At 39.6% G+C, this 24,896-nt stretch overlaps 1 protein-coding gene across 4 annotated transcripts in view; it reads right to left on the bottom strand.

Moving 5' to 3' along the window:
• The window catches only part of CREB5 (cAMP responsive element binding protein 5), a 385,945-nt gene extending 365,431 nt beyond the window's left edge, over nt 1-20,514 (bottom strand). For 3 of the 4 annotated variants that reach the window (XM_057504611.1, XM_057504612.1, XM_057504613.1), the window contains exons 1-2: nt 20,425-20,495; nt 16,955-19,950 (exon numbers count right to left, since the gene is read on the bottom strand). In XM_057504611.1, coding sequence (XP_057360594.1) covers nt 16,955-16,957 — 3 coding nt within the window. In that variant the 5' untranslated portion in view covers nt 16,958-19,950; nt 20,425-20,495. Of the gene's footprint in view, nt 1-16,954; nt 19,951-20,424 lie in introns of all 4 variants that reach the window. The other variant, XM_036897402.2, reaches the window with a different exon arrangement.
• Nucleotides 20,515-24,896: the final 4,382 nt, after the last annotated feature.

The raw sequence follows: 24,896 nt of genomic DNA, 5'->3' as shown, positions 1-24,896 counted from the left end.
TTGACCCCCTTCAATTTTCACATGAAATTCTTTTCAGAATGTGGTTTCCTTGGCAGGCTGCCACCTAAAAGTGCAATTGAATAAAGTAAGATAAGTAGAAGTCTGCATCTTCTAAAATTTTTATTAAGGTAGAAGGAAAAGGGAACTAGAAAAATATAAATAAGATTAGTGTAAATCAACCTATAGCAAACAGAAGTGGCATTATTCTAAAAGTAAACTGTGTTTACATATTTACAGACTCATATGTAAACTACTAAATCAGGAATTAAGAACCACAAAAAATTTTTAAACCCTTTTTATGCTAAAAGTATATGGTTATACTTGTGCCTCTAAATTTTGAAGATAATGGGTGCATATCCTTCCCATATTAAAAAATGTAAATTTCAACAAGTGAAACATTAATACTCTATGCCAAAAGGCATAGACAGACACAATTGACAAACTGCCATCAAATAAATGGAAATAATGTCCAATGTTGTTTTAATCAAATAAAAGCAAATTAAAAGAATTTTTACCTAATAAATTGGGAAATAATTCTTTTTTAATGACTACCTGAACACTGGTTAGAGGTCAAGTTCAATAGGCACTGGATGAGGAGGAGGCAACTGGTAGCTGTTCAAAGGCAATTTAATAAAATGTATCAAAATCCATTTGTTGAAATAATTCCTTTGGGAAAATAAGAGATGCAGATGAAGGGTTATGTGCAAGAAAGTTTATCACAATATTATTTATTACCAGGGAAAAAAATTCAAAAGACTACACATCCAATAATAATCAGAATAGCTTAAATAAATTATAACAAATAGAAGATTATACAGTCATTAAATTCATATTTTCAAAACATAAATCATGACCTTGGGGAAATATTCACCAAATAATACTAAGTAGAAAGAAATCCTCATACAATACTGCAAAAACTCTATGAATTAGAGCTAGGTGATATGGATGGATAAAGACATAGATTATGTGAAGGACATACATCAAAATCACCAATAGTGATTATCTTTGGTTAGACATTTCTTCCTTACATGTTTCAGTATTTTCTATGAGTTTTTTTAAGTCAGAAGACACTAAATTTATCCTTAAAGATTTTAAAAGGAAGAGAATTCATTAACTTGAGGTATAATTAAGTTTCTTTTGACAGTTCTGTCCAAGCCAGCTAAAATTCATCTCAACTGAGAAAGGAACACACAGGCAAGTAGATTTTTACATTAGGATTGGTTGGTTTCCAGTGTTAAAACTTGGCAACTTTGCTTTCCTAGTTACTCTTTCAGGAAAAATAGATGCCCTGTTGGTCCTCTTTAAGGTATTTTTCTCACAAGGTCAGCTTCGGGGGGAATCTGAAGGAAAGAGAAGTTACCCAGACCACTATTTTAAACGGAGTGCTCTAATTTTAAAATCCCAGATGACGCTGCCAAGTTGCCTGCTGGCTTTGAAAAGAGCCACAGGACTACAAACAGGGAACAGCCATTAATGACACAACTGAAAAATAACTGCTGCTTGTTTGAGAAAATAGGCAGAGAATATGCCAAAGAACTCCTACACTGGATTTTTTTTCTGAATGGATTTCTTGTAAGTTCTGTCACATGACACTAATGTAATACTAGGAATCCCTATGATATGAGAACTTCATTACATGAGAACTTCATTCCAAATGCATCTACCACATTGCCTTTGTCATTGGCTGGTCTAAATACATGACTCTTCAGCTCTGTGTTACACATACTGCATGACTGTTAACATCCTATTATAAAGTCTCAGTGCTTGTTTTATCTTTGCCCAAGCATGGCATTTAGTTAATAGATTTCAGAATTTCTCTTCCAAATACAGCTCAGTGCAGTAACTAATGCAATTAGAATCACCAAAAATAAAAAAGGACATAGCTACTTGCAGTCACCCCAAAACCTGCAATCGCACTCCACTGCACAAGGATTGAAATCTGAACTCTTAACCTGGTTCACCACATCTCACCTTCAAAGTCATCTCATTGGATTCGTCCTCTTGCCCACTACACTTTGACCTCCCTTAACAATGTTATCTATAAAGATAGTAAGTTTTTTCATGCTGTTTCCCAACCAACATGTTCAATCAACAGATCAAGCAATTTCTGTGCATGCCTATGTAACACACAAAAATGTATTAATGGAAACAGTATATGTGTTTCTCAGACAACACAGGAAGCTCTGAAAGCTCACTCTAGCTTTAAAGACAGTAAAGAGATCATTCTCTAATTTAATCCTGTTTCTCATGCAGTTCTAAACTGCCAAACAGAGACCTGGAGCTCTTTTATGAGCTAACAACCCTTTCTTGGTAAATCAAATCTGTCCCTCACATATCATTTCCTATAATCTCCCAGGATGAGGCTGGAGACCAACTATTTTAAGAGTCACCAAAGAAAGAAAGTCATCAGCCAACTGTGTTCCCCTCATCCCCCACAACACTCCCATACCTCCCGTGCCATGCCTGGCCTCTTCTCCCCCTGATAAATGTGGTGAGGAGGAAATAATAGGTCTTGTCAAAAGTCACTATAAAATAACCTCAGGTGAAGTTAGATAGAGGTGTCCATAAAATGCAACAAAAGTGTATTACTTTGCTGACAAGGAAACAGGAGATGTGGGGTGGGGGGAGCTTTTTAAATTAGTAAATTTATATAAGCCTTGAATTACTTTTCTTCTCAAAGTTTTACAGTCAAATAATCATTCAATCTATATCTACAGTCCAGTCAGTTCCTTTCTCACTATTACCTAGTGAAGTACTTTATCACAAAAACGCATGGAGCCATTAAATGATCAATTAGTCTACATTTTAAGAAGAAAATCTTTAGGTATGTTTACTCTTGGAATTGTATAATCACAAATAGGGGAGTTGCAACAAATCCCATGTAAAGTAATAAATTAATAATAGTCATCCATTCATTCAGCAACTACAAAGAAGTGTGTGTGCCAGCACTACATGTTGGGAGAAAGGTGATGAACCAAACATACATAATCCCTGACATTTCAGAAGTTAGGTTCTAGTGGGACATATGGATTTCAAATTTTTAAAAATTAAAAGAATTTAAGTTTGAGAATTGATAAATGCTATGGAGGAAAAGTTCAGGGTAGCAGGAGTATTTAACAGGAGGACCTAATTTAGGTTAGGGAACAAGGGAAAAGCAGCAGTTGTCTACACAGGAATGGTCTTGGCAGAGGGATAGCATATGCAAAGGCCCTGCAGCTGAAAAGGGCTTGGTGCTTTCAAGGGCCTGAAATTCCAGAATGTTTGGAGCCCACTGATTGAAGATATGTTTTGTGAGATGAGACTAGCCTATTTGATGCCAACTCTATCCATATATCTATAACCAATATGTATATCTATACCTATATCTATATCTATTTATACCTATCTTTACACACACACACACACACACACATACAGAGAGAGAAGGAGCCCTAACCCCTTCCCTGACTTAGCATCTCACTGTCTACTGGACATCTCCTCACACAAAGCATGCCCAAAATTGAGTTTCTCCTCTCCCCCACCAAAGCTATCCCACATGCTATCTTTCCCATCCCAGTTAATGGCAACTCTACCCTCCCAGTGTCTCAGGACAGAAACCTTAGCATGCTCCCTGACTTCTTGCTTACCCCCACACCTGTCAGCAAGTCCTTTCATCTTTACCTTCAAAATAAGGCAAACTCCCTCTCACCACCTCTCCTATAATCACCCAGTCCAAGCCGCCATGGTCTCTTGCCTCCTAGCAGATCTCCCTGCTGCCCCCAGACCCTTATACAATCTAGTCTCCTGCAATTAACAAGGAAGGTTTTTAGAAGTGATGAATTTTCTTCTCAAAAGTGTCCAATGGCTTCCTTTATTGCCGACATTAATATCCAACACTCATAACATGGCCTGCAAGCCCCTACATGATATGGCCATCAACCACTTCCTACTCTTTCCTCACCTTCTCCCTATCTGCTTCCTTGCAGCCTCAAACACACCAAGTCCTTTGTATTTGCAGCCCCCTTCACCTCAAGCTCTTTCTCCAGATCTATGCAAGAACTGCTCCCTCACTTCAGCAGCTCACCACTTAAGTGTCACCTCCTCAGAAAGGCCTTCCCTGACCAATCCATCTGAAACATGAAAGAGTATGCAGTATCCACTTACCTGGCTTCATCTTTGTTCTCAGCACTTACTGCTATATAATGCATTATATATTTACCTGTTTGTATAGAGATTTTATCTGTTGGTTCACTGCCATATCCTTAGAGACTGGAAGAGTTCAGGCTAAAAAGAGCAACGGCACACACCTTCAACAATGCACTTTGTTGGGCTGCCACATGGCCATCTCCACAAGTCCTTTTGCAATAAAATTACAAACTCCCAGGAAACAGGTTAAGTATCTAATATCTTACTAAGATCATGGCTCTGGAGAAGAGAAGGAGAGAGAAGTCTGGCCAGGAGGAGGGAAAGAGAGCAGAGTCTGCAGCAGACAGGCCTTTGTCTCAGGGAGGAGGCAGCCCTGAATGCCTGTCACAGGCTCTGTGGTGGAACAGAATGTGCTGAGAGGAAGAGGGCCAGAAAAAAAAAAGGAACAAGTGTGAGGGTGCCCAAGACAAACTTGGGTTACATCACATTTTTGCCTAAGCACAACCCCAAAGAAAAGTTTTTTCAACCAGCATAAAGAAAAGGAGATTAAGTTCTTCTGAGTACATATTTCTCTTGCCAAAAGATTGGTCATGTGTTTTTTATAATCATAAAACAAAATTCCACAGCAAACTTAAATATCTAACAATAGCAGATGGTTAAGAAATTGTGGTATAGCAACTCAATGGAATATGATTCAAAATCATAGCAACATGAAACAATGTGGTATATAGTTCTAAATGAAGGAAACAGAATTTTAGATGTGCTTATGTTCTGACTGAAACTATTTAAAAATTATGTTTAATCCGATTACAACTATTTAAAAATTATATTCAACTCTGTATAAGGTATGGAAGAGAACATAAAAATGAAAAATCAATAATTCCTTAGGGTTGTGAAAATTATCTGTGATTTACTCATTTCACCCCATTTTTGGAGTTATAAAATATTATTACAATAGTTTTTAAGCTATGGTGACATCCTTCAATATACCTAAGAATCTCCCTAGATGTCCTCCCAGGAATACCCACCAGAGACCAAACATCTCACTCTGGTAATAGGAAATTCATGACAAGGAACAATGTTTGAGAATCCCTACAATCAATTCAGTTGGGATTAACCACCTACTCTGTGTAAGAGACTATATGCTACATTCTAGGAAGGAAACCAAAACTGAGCAGGTGTCAATTCTTGCTATTATGAACCTTACAATCCAGGAGAGGAATTTATGAAAAACAAAAATAACCGCAATAGAAGATAATATTTTTTTAATCAGAAGAAAAAATATTTAACGAAGCACTAAGGAATTAATTCTGCATTCAGTTTTTGGTTTGGGAGATCAAGAGATGTGTGTTTCCACAAAAGAAGGTGAGGGAGAAACAGTGTGCTGGATGAGACCAGCAGATATTCCAGGGAAAAGGAGAGTCTGAATGTGGTGGAGAGGCATTCAACACAAACAAGAGTTTATTATCAGTCTGGCTTAAATATTGGGCATGCCTACAGGGAAGCTGGTTAGGATTGGCCTAGGGGCCTTAAAGCAGATGGTGGTGGGGCTCTTGAGCAGGGAAATGAGATCTTCAGAGCCACAGAGCAGAAAGATTCATTTAGTACCCAAAATGCAAAGAGTCTGAGTTCAGGACCAGACCGAACAGTTTCAAACCCCAACTCCTCCATTTACTGGTTTTGTCACAATAACTGGTTTGTCCCTTAATCTTGGAGCCTCACTTTTCTTATCTATAAAGAGGGGTAACTCCAGTTCCTTGGTAGGTTTATATGAAGGCTAACATGGTAGATCAAGTGAATAGGCTCAATAAAGACTCAGTAATTCTTTTCCTCTTAATTCTCAGTTCCTAGAAGGAACTGATTGAGAAGGAGAAAGAGTGAAAGGACATAATCACAAGATATTGCTCAAGTGGGATCTAGAAGAATTGGCAATGATATGTTCATGATGGCCAAAGGAAAGGCAAAATCAGCAACTGTTATGAAGGTTCAACCTGTGGTCCCAGAGGATGATGATGGCCCCACTGAAATGGGTGTCAGAGGAGAAATGATACGAGAATTACTTCATATTTGAACAATCTAAAAATTAAGGAATAGCAGCAGTCTGTCTAGAAAGAAATGGCCAGGGTGAAGTTGGAAGTCAGAGTTTATATCCCAGGAGAGAGATATCAGCTGGAGATACATGGCACATGCTGCAAGATTTTTAGTAGTTGACCATTCCTATTACCAAGATCTGTAATGTTCTTCTCAACCTTTCTCCACTGCTCATCTTGATATATTCATCCCAAATACATGGAGAAGTTGTTGGATCAAAATACCCTTTTTGGCATATATTCTAGCTAAATTTAGTATCCTGTATTTTCCTCTATGATGTGTTGACTCTTTTTAATTGCTTTACTGAGATATAATTTACATATCATAGAATTCACCCACTTAAAGTATACAATTCAATGACCTTATTAGAATATTCACAGCTTTGTGCAGCCATCACCACAATCACTAAGAATATTTTTATCATCTCAAGAAGAAACCATACCTGCCTTAATGGTCACCCCCAAGTCCCAGTCCTACACTGAACCCTAAGCAACCACTAATCTACCTTCTGTCTCCATAGATTTGCCTATTCTGAACATTTCATATCAATGGGATCATATAATACATAGTCTTTTGTGCCTGACTTTTTTCCTTGGTATAATATTTTCAAGGTTCATGCATGTTGTAGCATATATCAGTATTTTATGTCCTTTTATGACCAAATAATATTCCAATATATGGATATACCATTTCTGGTTATACATTCATCAGTGGATGGGCTTTAGATTATTTTCACATTTTGGCTACTATGAATAACCCTACTGTGAACATTCATGTATAATTTTCTGTGTGGACATATGTTTTCATTTCTCTTTGGTATATACCTAGGAGTGGAATTACAGGGTCATAAGGTTTTGTTTAACTTTTTGAGGAACTTGCCAAACTGTTTTCTAAAGTGGCTGCACCATTTGACAATCCCACTGGCAATTTCTCCACACCCTCATCAACACCTGTTATTGTCTGTCATTTTTACTATAGTAATCCTAGTGAGTGTGAAATGGTATATCACACTGGTTTTGATTTGCATTGCCCTTATAGATAGTGATGTTGAACATCTTTTCATATGCTTATTGGCCATTTGTCTAACCTTTTGTGTAGAATTGATTACTCAGATCCTTTGCCCATTTTTAATTGGGTTATTTGTCTTTTTATTATGATATGTTTTTAAAACACAGAATTTTGCCTTTTTTCATTGTGCAAAAGAGATAGCACATAGGCATAAACTGTCCATCAACAACTAGAAAACCAGAATTTTTCTCTTTTTGCATTGAAACATCTATGCTCAACATGGTGTGCATGTTGTTTATGGGAACTTGTGGCTTTTGTCCGTGTCAGTAAATATTAACACAACAAAACAATGATTGTGTGTACATTGACAAACTACAGTTGTATTTAATTCTTTGTTCTCAAGGTTAAAGTTGGTTTTACCATTTTGGCAATGCTCTTCACAAACTCTGGAGACAAATTCAAGGTCAAACCAAGGACAATGCCCACATGAGCAAATTCATTAATCAGTGCAATACATAATACATCTGTAGCCATGTTTTGCTGGCTTGTCTATACCTGGAAATGTGTGAACTTCTCTGAAGACTTATTCCAAGATTTTCTAGCAGTCCTCAGAAGTTTATTTTTAACATGTGCTAAAAAATGTCTGGTTATGATCCACACCTCTTCAAATCTGCCAGCTCTGGTGGGATTCCATAATTACTTGCCTTAATTCTTAATTCTTAATTCTTGATGGGCACACTTACTGTTATGGGTTGAATTGGGTCCCACCAAATTTCCAGTACCTAGACTGTAACTTTATTTGGAAATAAAGTCTTTACAGAGGTGGTGAAGTTAAAATGAAGTCTTTAGGGTGGGCCCTACTCTAATATGACTGGTATCTTAATAAAAAGGGGAAATCAGGACATAGAGACAAGAACGCACAGAAGAAAGGCAATGTGAAGAGCCACAGGGAAAAGACAGACATCTACAAGCCAAAGAGAGAGATGTGGAACAATTTTCTGCATGACTCTCAGAAAGAACCACCCCTGCCAACACCTTGATTTTAGACTTCCAGCCTCCAGAACTATGATGGAATAAATTTATGTTGTTTAAGCCACCCAGTCTGTGGTACTTTGTTACAGCAGCCCTAGAAAACTAATACAACTGGCCATGCACTGGTACCCCCTGAATTCCAGAGCTATTGCTGTCTTGGGGTATGGGTACCTCTTTCTCTGGAAGGGCCACTCTCTGACAGAAATGATCAAAACTGCACTACCCTGCACCCACCAAGTGTACTACAGTTTTTAATCATAGTTGTTCTTAGAGTTTTTGTTCAGTTATTTTCTGCTCTCTTCCAAGGACTCAGACACAAGCCCATGGGGCACTGGGCCAGAAACCCTCCCCTCCTCTAGGACAATTCACACTTCATTACTGGGTCAGGGTCATCCTGCCTAGCTCCCTCTTCCCTTGGAATAAATAAAAATTCTCTCCCCTTTCTCTCATCTTCCAGTTAATCATTGCCCTAGTCATATTGATTCTATCTCTTCAATGGCTTTTGAATATGGCACCATCATAGCCCAAGCCGACATCACCTCTTGCCTGGACAACCACAGTAGCCCCCTAAGTGGGCTTTCTGCCTCTACTTACAGCCCTGCACCCTTCCTCGACATCCTGCTTCAGTGACCTAGGTGGGATCTGTCCTATCAGTCAGTTATGTGAAGACAGGGGTGGTGTCTGTTTTTGATCATATATCCCTAGTACATGGCACCTAATAGGTGCTCAGTAAGTATCTGATGAAGGAAGGGAGATAGGGAGAATGAGAGGGAAGGAAAGAGAGAAGAAGGGAAGTAAGGAGAAGGGTTGGGGTTTTTATTCCTTTACATAAACTACAAGCCTATGTTTTGTGCATTATCTCTGTTGAGTATATCCTTGCCCTGAGAAAGGCATTCAAGTTGATACAAATAGAGATATTCAAATAAAGCCACATGGTATGTTTTTCAAATTAAATAATACAGTTTTCTACATACAAGGCTCATCTTGATCCAAGCCAGTCTCCAGAAAAGAAGCATTCAATGCTGTGTGCCTAGCTGTTGTCTTCCCTGGATTATTATGTCAGAATCACATCACATGCCTGTCACCTCTCTGCATTGGCCTGAAGTGCAAAAGTCCTTTTTAGATTTTGTTCCTCCCATTAAGACACTAAAGCTGCTATACCTGACTTTGAACAAATGGTCTATGCATTCTATTTCTCCATCTGGAGAATTGGTAAAGGAAAATCTTACCATATCTCTTTTTTTATTGTGGTAAAATACAGATAATATAAAATTTACTATGTTAACCATTTTTAAGTGTATAGTTCAGTAGTGTTAAGTATATTCACACTGTTGTGCAACCAATCTCCAGAATCCCCTTTTTTAAAACAATATTAAATAACTAAACCTATGTAAAGGCCTTTCTAAATATACCTCCTAAAATATCTGCTACATGTTAAAGATAGAGCATCCATTTATAGCCTTCCTTTTAAAGATACTGTAGACAACAAAACAACCAAACCCCTGCCCCGCCCCCCAACACATTTCCTAGGAAGGATAAAAATGAACATTGGGTTAAAGGGTTAACTTGTCTGTCTTAAGCATGTCCTTTCCAAAGGGCATGTTAAGTAATTACAGGTAATTTTTTTTCCCCCTGATTTTTGTAAGCTCTTCTGAGGCACATGAAAAAAACAATTGTACTTCTCTGCCCGTGCTGCCTCCCTCTAATGGACAGACATCACTGTTATTCTTTTTTTTAGTGTTTTGAATGGTTTAGAGATTAGCATGAGTATTTAGCAAAAAGTACAATTTCAAATTACACGCTGTTTCATGGTGCCAAAACACTGTGCACCATCATCTTTGATGATGTCCAACAGCACGGCACTAAGAATTGTGGTTGTTAGTCATCTGGCTTTGCAAAGCTGGAAGATGAAATTGTAAACAATGTGTGCTAAGACAGGTCTTATTAGAAAAGAAGAGTGTCTTAAATATGGTTTCAATTTTTTAAAAATTGAGCAATATCTTTTAATCAACAATATGTGTATCTAAATCAATGTGACAAATAGATGCTTGCTCAAAAGGAGGAACAATTTAACCATGGGCATCCTTAAAAAGATGATAATCACATTTACAAGTACATATACTAGTAACATTCTGGTCCTCATTGGCCAAGGTTTTTATTTATATACAAGCTTAACCACCATAACCACGTGTATGTGTGGATGTTAAAATTGTTTAAACTTTGATATAATACTTAGAAAGGGATCCAAAATAACTCACCCTTGCACTGGTCACAGAGTGCATTATTAATCATGGCTTGTATCTCATGCATTGAAGACACAGAGGTGTAGACAGAAATTGCAAATGGCTAAGTCCATCCCTAGTCATCATTAGGAGAAAACAAATACTCAAAAGCAGACGGCTCCAGGCCAACTATGAAGACAGTACATTGGTAAAACAAGAGCTAAAATGTTTTATTAAAGAGAATTCAGGAGCTAAGGCTAGAGTCTGTCTTACTCAATGAATGAATATCTAAAGCCCTTTACTCCCAAACCCCAAAAGAGTTGAACTAATCTTTAATCTATTGTCTTTCCATGACATCCTCTAGCAGTCAAATCAAAAAGTAGCCTGAGAGAAAGCTTCCCTAGATACCATATGTCTCCATGCAACTTTTAGAATATTGCCCATGTTAAGAGGTTGATATACACATATGTATTTGTTAATTAGTCCACATATATATAGCTTAAAGTTGGGAAGCAAGAGTTATTAGCAGAGAAACCATTTAAATGCAAATATTGCATGGAAAAGTATCAGAAATAATGTGACTTTAAAAATTCAAAGACAAATGCAATAGCATACACAATTGGAAAATCCCCACCTGGAAGCCATCCAAAGTAATGCTTATATTTAGGCACTAATAAATGTGAGTTCTTTTCTCACACTGACCATCCTTCTAATTCAAACACAATGCTTAGCCTTGTCAGCCCCTCAGTTTCTCCATCTATAAAATGGGAGTTAAAGCTGAATGTTAATAAATGGAGCTTAAAAATCTTCTGATGAATAATATTACAGAAAACACAAATATTATCACCACAAAATGTAAAGAACCATGTAAGTTTGTACCTAAAAATGTTTTTAAGTCATGGTTTAAAAGCACGCAGTCAGATAGACATGTACTTGGAAACAGACTGCTACGCAGGGGATGAGAAGAGAGGCTCAGGGCGGAATGACTCACAAATACGGGAATGCAGAGGCTTTCAGCAGCATGAAGTCACAGGGGACCATCCCTGAGGTCTTGCCTCCACATACAATGCTGTTTGTTGACTTCGAAAGAAGATGGGTGAGGAGTTCAGAAATTATTTTTTGTTTTTTAGTTCTTTGCATTCTTTAGTGAATGCACAGACTAGTATATTGTTTAAAAAATGTATTAAAGCAAATATTCTGGGGTGCATTGAGAAATACTGGTTCTTCTAATATTTTAAAGGATGACAAATAGAGTGAACACTTTAAGTCCAGCATGTTTTAACTAACATCCTGACATGAGCAAAGGGCAAGTTTGGTCTACGCAGTGACACAAAGCTTATTAAAAGCCTAGGTGGAAGAAACACGATGGGGATCCAGATGTCTCAAAGAGAGTAAGAGTTTCCCTCCAAAAACAGCTAAAATCAAGTAGAGTCTGGGGCAAAGTAGTAAGCTAGCAAAATAACTGCAATGTGATGACCTTGACAGCTCCAAAATGGGGGGTTTCTAAGAGGCTCATGCAAATCAAATCATAAGATTTTTCAGGAAACAAATCATTTTAAACATCCATATTTGAAACTTTACAGAGTTCATCTGTAGTACAAAGATATGTCTTCTAAATTACTCAACTGTAAATTTTATTAATTATATTTTCATAAATGTTTTGTAGTATGCAGTATGCCTATAACAACCACTTGCTGCCCTTGAACTCTGCATGCTTTACTGTAGTCCCTTAGTGATCAGTTATAATTGTGGTTCCCAACCTTGGCTACACTTTAGAAACACTTTTGGAGCTTTTAAAAAAATACAGATGCCTAGGACCATGCTTCCCACCCCCTAAACTAATTATGTCAGAATTGGGGCAAACTAGGTATCAATATTCTTTTATAAACTCTACAGGTTGTTCTATTGGGATGACCAGATTAAGAACCATTGATATGGAGTACAGATTTGCATTGCCTGGTACCATAGTCACTGGCTACATATAGCTACTGAGCTCTTGAAAAGTGGCTAGTCCAAATTGAGATGTGCAGCAATTGTAAAATAAACACTGGATTTCAAAGATTGAGTACAAAAAAAAAATTGCAAAGTATCTTATCAACATTTTTATATTGATTATATGTTGAAATGATAACATTTCAGATATATTGGGTTAAATAAAATGTTATTAAAATTAACTTCACCTGTTTCTTTTCACCTTTTTAATGTGGCTACTATGACTTGCATTTGTGGTTGTGCTGGAGAGTGCTGGTCAAGACCAACATTCTTTTCACAAGTTAAGAAACTGAGGCTGAGAAGCATAATGAGCTCAAGGCAGCACTTTGGGAATTCCCTCTTCCTGTCTTCTGCTTTTCCTGTTGCCCTAAACCACATTGTTGCAGGGCCATGAACAGCAGACCCCATATTGCCATCAATGAGATTTCACACCCTTCCTTCTTTTGTCTTGCTAGTTGTTTTTTTCTAATATTTGATATTAAAATCTATTACTCTTGAGGAAAAACACCCTCTCTCTCTGGTACGTGCACACTTGTGATTTGTTATTATAGGGTTATTCAGGGAAGTAGAGTTACAGAATGAATGCTAAAAAATAAATCTAGAAAATGCATAAGGAAAAGGCAGAGAATGGATGAAGAGACTATTAAGGTTTTTAAGATATAGATGGTCAAGTTCTAGCCTGGGAATGTTTACCATGTTGCAGTTTAATAAATAACCCTAGAGACCCTCAGCATTCTGAGAGCCATCTGTGCAAGCCCAGAAACAGTCCCTGCTCAGAATTTAGAAGTTTCACTGACTACAATATTGTCTTTCCTCCCCAAAGGCAATGTTTTCTGGACAATGTTGTCACCGCAGTGAGCCAAGTCAGATTCTGCATACTGGCATGCCATGTCATACCTAGCTAGGTACCATGGTAGAAATGGACTTTATCTTACAATGCCTTCTACCCTCTGATGCATGGATTAGTATCTGGTCATCAGAAGCAGAACAGCAACATTGCTTGCTTACTTCAAGAAAAAAATCTTGTTTTGGTAAGTGAAATGGTCCTACCAGATCTGGTAAATGGAGATAAAATGTATTCTTCTAATAATCGGCTAATTCAAACAAAAACAAAGATGTTTTTTATTGTATGTGGTTTTTCTCCCTTGGGAAGCCAGCAGAGACAGAATTGCAAAACCCTGGCTGAAATGTGTTCTATTTGAGAAATCAGGCAACACAGGGGCTCCTCAGTGTAATAAAAGAAAATGAGACCTAAATTCTGATATAAAACCTTCCTGCAAAGAACTGGTAAGGAAACCCATGGGTCAAACCAAGAAACACATACAGTGGATGCATTCAAGATTTCTATTGAGATATTCTTGTTCCCCATCTAAAACACAGCATAACCTAAATGTCATTTTAAATCAAATGTTTGGTGCTCTGGAGCCCCCTATATTGCATGCATGATTTCTATTAGCTCTGATTAGTCAAGTTTTGCTAGTCAAATGTCAAAGAGCATACTTCCAGACTCAACTCATTTCTCATGTAGTAATATTCACCTCCAAACACTTGCATTTACACCAACCTGGAATATTTTACAGATGGATCCTTGGCAAAAGTATATCTGTCAGAGTGAAAGTAGCGTTTGTTGCTTTATTTAACAAGAAGAAATATTTTTAATTTTAACTTTAAATAATTTTTCAGATCTTTTCCTCAAAGATAATAAAGAAAAGACAGAATATAAATTTACTGCCTTATTCTGAGACAGTCTTTTAGGCCATTTTTAGTTTAGCCTGGTTTTTAGTCTCAAATGAAATCTGGATGGTATACTATTATTAGATAGGGCATATCTAATAACAACGGTGAAAAAAAGAATGGCCTTCAAATAAGAAGGTCAATATTAGAAAAATGAACATTGTAGATATATTATAATAAACAGAATAGAAACTATAGTTTATATGGTTAGGGCATTCATTCAAAAGATCCAATAAAAATTTGTGTTTGAAAAGTTAGTGATCAAAAGGCTTGAAAAGAGCAGAGCATCCAAAGCCATGGGTTATGTTTCATTCATGACATGGGTATTCATGGCGGCCTTGAGAAAAGAGAACACGACCCGAGGAGGGACTGAATTTTGAGGCTAGGTTTGACAATCTAGCTCTGGGCCTTGGGTGGGCCAGGGGACACCATCAGGCCTTAGGTTCTCTGCAAAGTGGAGAGGCTGGTGTATCATTGAGAAGTCATTCCCAGTTCCAGCTCTGCATAGGCTGCGACAAGCCTTTCTCTCTCTCCAGCAAAATCCCTAAGCCGAAAGGCAATCTTACTGTCTAAGATTAGTTCAAACCCAATGTCAACATGGTAGTTTTCAACGCTTGTTAATTTTAAGGCAGAGATTAGAAGTGGGAACCGTGAGGAAATAGAAGGAAGCTACTAAAATATGTATTTTTAAAGCGTTAAATTGATCTATTTCTCAGAAAAGATAATTGAACAATAAAGTCTGGTTGGAGGAAAGAAATAGGAAGTGCCCATGTAATATCTTATACATTGAGAAATTTATCCTAAACTTCGTAAGTTTTATTTTGAAAGTCCCAGAGTCTTAATAAGAGCTTCAAAAAGCTTTTGTTCCTGGAACAGTGTTATCACTACCTGGAAATTTGTAAAAGTCTCCTCTTTTTTGTTCTTCTTATATTAAATCCATGATTTGCAATTCCCATCAATGGAATACTAATGGATCCTCAAAAAATACTAATTGCCCATTTTTTTCCTAATTACAAAATGTAAGAACTTTTTAGTGAAAACATTAAACATGACGTCATTTTTAAAGTGCCAGAAATTCTATTTTAAGCAATGCCACAAAATAGCTTATTTAGTTCACAAATAACAACACAAAAAAGTTCTTTAAGTCTGTTTAGCATTTCTGGAAGTGCTTCTTTCTCACACTTAAACATTTGAGGCTGCTGCCTCCCAGTTTATTACCTTATCTCAATTGTACAATTTTCCTAAATAGGATTCAGAGAAATAGTTCTAGATTTACATTTTTAAACACTAATTTATAAAAGCATTGGTAGATTCCCATAATACAGCTGGTAGTCAACTGAACAAGATAATGAATTGCCTGAGATCATTGTTTCATCTTCATCCAAGAAAGCTGCCTCTAAAAAAAGATTTTAAATTGCTGTATAAATCCAATTTGTAAGAAGCAAAAGAAGCATATAGATGGGAAACACCAGCCATGATTGCATTAATTTTATGACTAACAGCATTGCTTTGAAAAAGGAAAAAAATAAAGAAAAGATGACAAAATTCATAAATCCATTCAAATCCTCAATTTTAATCTATCCACACAACCAGAAGAAAACCAACTACAAATACAAAGTTTACATCTTAGGGATCCAGCAAAAATCACCCTCCCGCAAAATAATTTTCAACTTAATAAGAAGCAAACTCCAAAGCTAAGGAAATAATATAGGATGGTGTGGCATCATTGCTAAAACAGCAAATTACAGTAAGAAATCGGGAGACCAGAAACTTGATATCAGTACAAATAGCCATAGAAAGTTCATGATTGATTGGTCTCGAGTAAGGAAAATCTTCAACTTACTGTAATTGAAAAGCTATACAGGAAAAGTCTCTCTTGCAAACTACCATTCATTTAACCTATTCAAATAGAAGCTGCACCGTCTCCGAGATATAGAAATAAGGCAGAGTTTCCACTTGTTTGTGGGAATGTTCTAATAAACTATCTGCTCATGTATAAACTATATAAGGTCACAACTGACTTCCAGTTGACAGGTAATTTATGAATATCACTGAATTACATTAAACAACAGTTGTCTGGAAGATATTATCAATTGAACAAACATGTTTACTTTGAGTAAAGTTGAAAAACAAAAATGGTTATGACTCAGTCAGGATTTAAAATTAACAGATCTATACAAAATGCTACATGCAAAGGAAAATGAGAACATTTATAGGGGGGCACAAGTTCTTTTATTGCTCTCATTTTAAGTTTTAAAACTAAATAGCTGATATTCAATCAATAGCATCCTTTCTCAGGAGAATACAAATCTAGGTTTGGATATGGAGACTGGGGTTCTTTTGTTTTATTTCTAATTTTTAGGTCTCTTTTTTAAGAACCTCCATATCAAAACATACATACTTTTTGAAGTGATTCATGAAAACCCATGGAAAAGTGAATTCTTACCTGAGAAGCTACTTAACATGTTTCATAGCTCTCCCACTACAGTTCATATGATCATGAACATTATTTTAATTGGGCAATAATGGTCTTATTCACACACACACATATACATACACGTTTACACACTCACAAAACCTTCCACACAAATGCTACCAAGTCCCAGGAAACTGACAAAAGTAACACTAAAATTCAGTGCAAAATACGAATTCCATTTCTGAATTCTGTCTACAAAAACACAAGATTGGCCTCATTTAACCAACTGCAGAGTTCCCTTTCTGCTTAATAAGCATAATAAACATCATCTTACCATTATCTGTAGAATAAAGCAGCAACGTGTTGCTTCCTGCAGCCACCAAATCAAGTTTTCTCTTCCTTTCTTTCTATTTAACTTCTTTTCACCAGCAAGATTAGGAAGAAAATCAGTCTTTGAGTATTTGCCTCAGTATTTCAGACCATAAGATTGTGAAAATAGCTCTTAGTAAAATAAGAACAGGACTGGTATTTTACAATCACTCCTACAACCCGAAGGTACCTCCTAGACTCCCGTACCTCCTCTCCTCTCGTTCTCTAAGTTTCTTTTAGTAATGAGACTAATTTTTCCAGTAGTCTTGAACTCCCTAGATTTAACTGACATGGAAAAAGTGACTAAAAACTTGTAGAACTGTCTAGCCTCCAACCCTACACAGAATCAACTTTGTTGTAAGTGTTGAAGAACACCTCACAAGCAGCTACTTGCTCCTTTAGACTTTGCACTTCACAGCACAGAACGCCAAATAACAGTGCGCCATCTAGTTAGCAAGTTGCATTCTCCATTCTAGAAGGGGGGACACCTTCAAACCCTGAGAGTTAAGAACTTGTCAGGGTTCAGCTGCTCTAAAGGTCCAATTGTTTATTTAAATAAAAAAAAATATATCGCTACTGAGATAATCCACATCGAGTGGATATGGGAAAATTTAGGTTATAATGGCACTACAAACTTTTACATCTAACTTTGATTTACAAGATAAAAGCAAGTTTTAAATTAAAAGGGCTTTCTGTTAATAGAGCTTATTATTCTGAAGACGGGAATGATTTTCTTCGAAAGTTGTCCCTGGGTGCATGCCTATTATCTTTGCTTTTCCCCTTCCACTAATGAGCATTTATCTAAAGAGCCTGTTAATCCTCTGATGTGTGCTTCTGGTCAGAGGTAACAGTTTGAATAAAACCACTAATCAGTGATCACTAAATCACTGATCATTAATCACACTCTCCAGTGCCAGTGACCCGGGCCTTTTTTTCCTTTAGGTCCATGCATCACAAACAAGAAGTTTAACATTTTAGATGTATATACATTATGTGGGGGTTATACTATTCCATCTCTGAATGTGAATAAATAATAAATACTGCTGCAAACTTAGGAAAGGATGTCAATTAGACCCCAGACAAGAATTTCACAAATGCCTACTCTACAGCATGGTTTTTACTTTGAAGAAAATAGATTTGATTATAACAAAATACGTGTTCTTCAAGAAATTCCCACATACGCAACATAAATTTTCTTTTATTTAGCTTTCACCAACTCCAAATCAGAGAGCACTCAAATCCTCTGCCCCTCTCCATCCAAAATCCTGTCAGTTAATTTTTTGATTTCTGCTTTACACCCCTACCCCTTAAGAGTTCTTTTTACTTTTATCCCTTAAACATGTCACACACACAGTTTTTATTTCAACTGCCAGATATGGAGATTTTGACTCAGTTTAATGACTTAGGTATTTAACTTCCTCTTTAAATACAGAAACTTCAGGTTAAGAGAAAGAAACACACGCACCAATTTATTGTACGGTACTTTGGGTATAACAACTCACATGCCCTCACTTTGGAAATGAACTGTTTAATCTTGATTCTTTCAGCTAAATTTGATTTAGTCAGCATCCTCACTTCGTCTTCCCTCTTCGGCTTAAGCGGTTTGGAGGAAGGCGATATGTAAAATTAAGTACTTTGTTAGCAACAAGTGTGTCGTTTTCCTAAATCACTACAGGGTCACACTTTTATCATACCGTCTCTATAACCATCTACTAAGATGCCTTTTCTATTAGCGCTGAGCATTTTCGCCCTGGAGAAGAGCGGCTGGCTGGTGCCTTTCTTAAATAATAGAAAAGGGCAGATTGTGTGTGCGCTGATCAGGTACTGTGCTCCCCTCAGACACCAGAAGCTCTTACCCACACTCCAGGGAAAGCAGTCGCCCCAGGGAGAGCAGTAAAAGGCGGAGGCGGGGCCAGAGTGATAACGGTGTGGGCGGGAGAGGGGGTGAGAAGGAGGGGTCCAGGAGGAGAGGGCAACAAAGATGCCCAGGGAAAGGGCGACTGTACGAGAATGTTAGGAGGTGGGGATGGAAAGCAGAGTTGCTTGGTCAGCATTCTAAGTCCCCGAAACCCTTGAGTATCTGAAACTGTTAATCAAACACTGGCCTGCAGAATGACGTAATGGACCTGTATCCAGCCCTTATTCCTTGACACACGTCAGAGAGGGAGGGAAAAGTTCAAATCAAACACACTGCACACACTGACGACGAAATACACAAGCAGCCCACTCCAGTTCCTGGCCTTCAACAAGCATCGGTGGGGGTGGCACCCTTTCAGGGAAAATTGGGGAGGGGGTAGACAACGTCTGGAGCTTTATTTACCTGATACCCCTCTCCCCACCCCCCGAAATAAATCTATAGCAAAGAAGCAGGATGCAGCCGCCGGGAGAAACATCTCCTTGGTTCCTTCGCCCCTCTTAAGAACTTCGTAAAAAGTTTAAGCGGTTTCATGGAGAATCTGCTGAAGAAGGTTCCGCCGCCGAGTCCTGGGAACTGCCACCGCGCCGCAGAGGCAAAAGTGAGAGCTGTCATTTGGGGCAGCGGCGGGGAAGAGACAATGATGCCTGCGAGGACAGGACGCGGCTAGAGACGTAAACGCCAGCAGAGCCTCGCCACTCTCGAGCCTTCGGCGCCTGGAGCGAAAGCCAAGTGCCCTTCAAGGGCGACGTCCCCACCCCTGGCGCGCGCCCCCACCATCTGCGGCAGGCAGCCCCACGGGGAGGTGCAGCAGAAGGCTCAGCACCTGGGAGGGAGCGAGCCCCCTGCGCCTGCCCGCCCGCCCCCTAGGTGACCCGGCGTCCTCGCCGCGCCCGCTGGAACTTTGCAAACTTTCTCCGGGGGTTCCGCCGCATCACGGGGAAGTTGGGGACGCGGGGGAAGATTCCTGGCTCGCCGTCTCCGCTGCCGCCGCCGCTGCCGCCGCTTGACCGCACTTCTGGAGGGTTCCGCACCTTGCCAGGTCTCTGGAGGCAAACACACACCCCCGATTCATAACTGTTCCCCGAGTCAGGGAAACACACGCGCGCTCCCACACACGCACGCACGCCGGGGCGGACACGGCGCTCGCTCCACGTTAGCATCCCTCTAGTCGCACGGCACGGCGGCCACCAAAACGCGCTCGGGGACGGACACGGCGTGGGGCCTCTAAGGTGGCCTCAGGACACAGCAGAATTCCACAGTCCACCAGCATCTGGGGCCGGACTTCCTCTGGTCCGCCAAAGTGTTTACAAACACAGATGACCCTCCAAAAAAATGCATCGCGTCTTCCCTACTCTTTGCCCTGTGACCTGCCCACTGAACCAAGTAACCTCGCTGCTGCTGCCGAACCAACCCTTGCAAACAAGTATGCTCACGATACGGCTCCCGCAGCAAGTGCAACAAAAGTGGCTAAATGCAAAAGCCCCAGAAGTGGCCGAGCCGTATTTTTAGGAACTTACCAAGCAAGTGTGGAGAAGGCAAGAGCGGAGCCCGGGTGAAGGGACCACGTTGGACTGAGCAAAGATTACAATACATTCTATTTAGAGTGCATTACATCACCCCCCCGGTGACGTCACGTGGGATTCCTGAACTTCTAAATCATTGCGGTCCGCTGGGGAGGGAGATGGGGGCGGGGCCGGCGCGCTGAAGGGGCGGGCCCCACCACGGCCCCGCCCCCGCCCCACATGCGGACCCTAGTGCCCCCGCCCGGGAGCGGCGGCGGCTGTGGCGACCGCGAAAGCAACAGCTTGCACAGCCCAGCGCCGTGTGACACGGTTCCCTGACATTAGTAGTGTGAGTCAGCTTGGAAACAATCCTCACGCTTTGAGACAGGCCCACGGAAGCGGCATGGACACGGGATCTCCTGCGAGGAGAGTGATAGCGTTTGGAAGGTGTGGGGTCGCGGGTAGGGGAGAGGTTGGAAGTGGGCTGCTGAGGATGCTGGAAGAGACTTTCCGTTAACAGAAATGCAGGACGCACTTCCCTTCCCCCATCAGATGTCCGGCTCCCTTTTGCCTGCGACAGTTGTGACCTCATTACAGTGTTCCCTGCATCCTGGTTTCTCAGAGCACTAACTCAACACCCCTTTTCTATCGTCCTCCACCCCACCTCATCTCCAAGGGAATAACTTCTTTATTGAGCACACTCACACGGAATACACAGCCCTCACCCTTTTCCAAGACCCCTGCTTCATGGTTCTGAAAAGCCGGAGGGGAGTTGCTCCTGGAGGGGAAAGGTGAATCACTGCTAGAGCCAAGTGTTGAGCCTGATTTAGACTCAGCGTCAGAGCCGGAAGGGCCCTGGGAGATCACTTGCAGAGCCTCCTCTGTAACTCACCCAAGCTCACAGGCTGGCAAATGGCAAAGCCAGAACGCAGGATCTGGGTGCCTGGTCTGCAGTACCTTCCTGACAGCTCCTAAAAAGAAGCCATCACCATTCCCTGCTTAATTTCCATTCAGGTATCTCCCTGTGAGTAGGACCCAAAGAAGAAGCATAGTCTAAATTCTGGCTGATCCTGGATGACTATTGTCACTCTTGCAGCAGCTCACACTTTCCAAAGCACTGGCACCCACGTGAACTCCCTTGATTCTCAGTACAACCCAGCACAGGGAGAAGTAGGGCAGGTGTTATAACTTGCCCCATTTCACAGATGAGCTAAGGTACACTCCAGAATGTTAGAGGGCTGGCCTGAAGTCACTTGAGCAAGTGGTGCACTGGCACCACCCTAACCCGTTTCCAAATCCCAAATTCCAAATGGGCTCCTTTCTAGAACCAGTGGTGAATGTTCCCTTCTCATGGGTTATTGGTGTTTAGAATCTCTGCTAAGGATGTGTTGCCTGGGAGTGGGAGCTTTGCTTAGGGACAGTTTAGCCCCCATTAACAATAATCATTCCTGACATTTGTGTAATATCTGACATTTACGGGCACCTCTTATCCCAGAGCATCATAACCATGACTGTGCAGTTTGCCAGAGAATCATGACTGGACTGGCTAGAAATTGTAATGCTTTGCCAGGACTGCCACGTACTTCTGAACTGGTTTTGACATACTAGATGTAAGAGCTTTTTATTTCCTTTCTGTTTTGGAGTGTTTAAATAACTCCCTTACATTCAGTGTTCCTTGAGATCATGGAGACTGACAAGTGTTCTGTGTTCACAGACTTACTCAGAACTCATCACTGAGTTTTCTATTTGTTCTTTTCAAATGTAACCCTGAAGGAACTGCAAAACAAGGGCTTCAGTCTTAACGTGAGTCTTAACCAATAAAAGTTTAAATATGACAGCTCAATTACCTGAGTTTATGGAAGGAAGCAATAGTATACTGAAGAATAGCCTCCTTGCCCACATTCCCACTCAATTCCCAGGAAAGCCTTTTACACCTAAAGCAAGTGTCTACCTACTTTTCACTCAAGGAAAAAGCGTGAGCCAAATGGGGAGCAAATTTGAAGCAGAAATTTGATACAGTTTGGCATATCAAAGCTCAGGATGGGCAAAGTGATCATCTCTCAGACTGAGCTCTGAGAGGTGTGGACCAAAGGAATTGAATGGAGAATTGAGAATAAGAACAGCCAAGGTGATAAGCAAAATACTTAGTCAACATGTAAATTTAAAACATTTAATTCCCAGTATTCTCTAAACAGAAGCATATATGAGTTTTAATGCAAATTTATCAATTTCAAATACAACCTCACTTGCCGATTTCTAAAAGTGATTGCTAACCTTTGGTTTGATGTGCTGTCTGTCACTAGGCAACAATGTCCCAGTCTGAAAATGATTGACATAGGAACACACATAGAATTATTCCAATGACTTCCCCAATAACTTGATAATCATTAGGCTATTTAGAGTCTCATTAGATAGATAATTTATCATAACATCAGCAATATTGTTCATGTTGCTGACTCCTCTCTCAGCTTCTGCTGAACTGACAGCAATTTCATTCAAAATGTTTCTAGCCCTGGACAGCTACATGTAAGAGAATGAAACTGGATCACTGTCTAACCCATACACAAAAGTAAATTTGAAATGGATCAAAGACCTGAATGTAAGTCATGAAACCATAAAACTCTTAGAAAAAAAAATAGGCAAAAATCTCATGGACATAAACATGGGTGACTTCTTCATGAACATATCACCCCAGGCAAGGGAAACAAAGGCAAAAATGAACAAGTGGGACTATATCAAGCTAAAAAGCTTCTGTACAGCAAAGGATACCATCAATAGAACAAAAAGGTATCCTACAGTATGGAAGAATATATTCATAAATGACAGATCCGATAAAGGATTGACACCCAAAATATATAAAGAGCTCACACACCTCAACAAACAAAAAGCTAATAATCCAATTAAAAAATGGGCAGAGGAGCTGAATAGACAGTTCTCTAAAGAAGAAATTCAGATGGCCAACAGGCACATGAAAAGATGCTCCACATCGCTAATCATCAGAGAAATGCAAATTAAAACCACAATGAGATATCGCCTCACACCAGTAAGGATCACCATCATCGAAAAGACAAACAACAACAAATGTTGGCGAGGTTGTGGAGAAAGGGGAACCCTCCTACACTGCTGGTGGGAATGTAAATTAGTTCAACCATTGTGGAAAGCAGTATGGAGGTTCCTCAGAATGCTCAAAATAGAAATACCATTTGACCCAGGAATTCCACTTCTAGGAATTTACCCTAAGAATGTAGCACTCCATTTTGAAAAAGACAGATGCACCCCTATGTTTATCGCTGCACTATTTACAATAGCCAAGATATGGAAGCAACCTAAATGTCCATCAGTAGATGAATGGATAAAGAAGATGTGGTACATATACACAATGGAATATTACTCAGCCATAAGAAAAAATCAGATCCTACCATTTGGAAAAACATGGATGGAGCTAGAGGGTATTATGTTCAGTGAAATAAGCCAGGCGGAGAAAGACAAGTACCAAATGATTTCACTCATATGTGGAGTATAAGAACAAAGAAAAACTGAAGGAACAAAACAGCAGCAGAATCACAGAATCCAAGAATGGACTCACAGTTACCAAAGGGAAAGGGACTGGGGAGGATGGGTGGGAAGGGAGAGATAAGGGCAGGGAAAAAGAAAGAGGGCATTACGATTAGCATGTATAGTGCGTGGGGGGCACGGGGAGGGCTGTGTAACACAGAGAAGACAAGTAGTGATTTTACAGCATCTTACTATGCAGATGGACAGTGACTGTGAAGGGGTATGTGGGGGGGCCTTGGTGAAGGGGGGAGCCTAGTAAACATAATGTTTTTCATGTAACTGTAGATTAATGATACCAAAATAAAAAAATAAAAAATAAATGTTTCTATCCATTGTATTAGTTTTTTTCTGTATATTCCAGATCTCTGTTACCAAGTAAGTCACACACAAAAAAAAATTTTTTAAACGTAAATTGAAGAGGGGTGATGTATATGAGGGTTGACTCTAATGGCAGTCAGACCTCCTGAGTTCAAACTGTGGCTCTGCTATTTGAATTTTAAATAACCTCTGAATCTCAGTTTCCTCATCTATTGAACATGGATGGTGGTGATAATTATAGTTACTCAAATGAGTTAAGATATGTGCTTGGCACAGGACAATTACTCTGACAAGTACTTGCCCTCATTTTTATTAATAACAGTAATGTGGCTAATGCTATGATAGGAGGACATCCAATGATTTAGTAAACTTGACAAAATAAATGAGAGAACCTGTTTCCCCTTACTTCGCCCAGCCCCACACTAACCCCTGCATGAACCATTTGGACCAAACAGGCTCTCATCTGTCAAACCATGCCAACAGAAGCCTCATGTTTGTAGACTCGAATTCCTGCATACCTAGTGCTTACCTAGTCTTTAGCAGAATCTCTGAGAACCAAAGTCCAATGGAGGCTGCAGTTCCCAGAAGCAGCCATGGAAGAGCACCTCTAGGGG

The sequence above is a fragment of the Manis pentadactyla genome, chromosome 7, assembly GCF_030020395.1.
Source record: "Manis pentadactyla isolate mManPen7 chromosome 7, mManPen7.hap1, whole genome shotgun sequence".
In the NCBI taxonomy this organism is placed as follows: domain Eukaryota; kingdom Metazoa; phylum Chordata; class Mammalia; order Pholidota; family Manidae; genus Manis; species Manis pentadactyla.
Note: the sequence above shows the minus strand (reverse complement) of the source record. Positions and strands in the feature narration are given on the sequence as shown.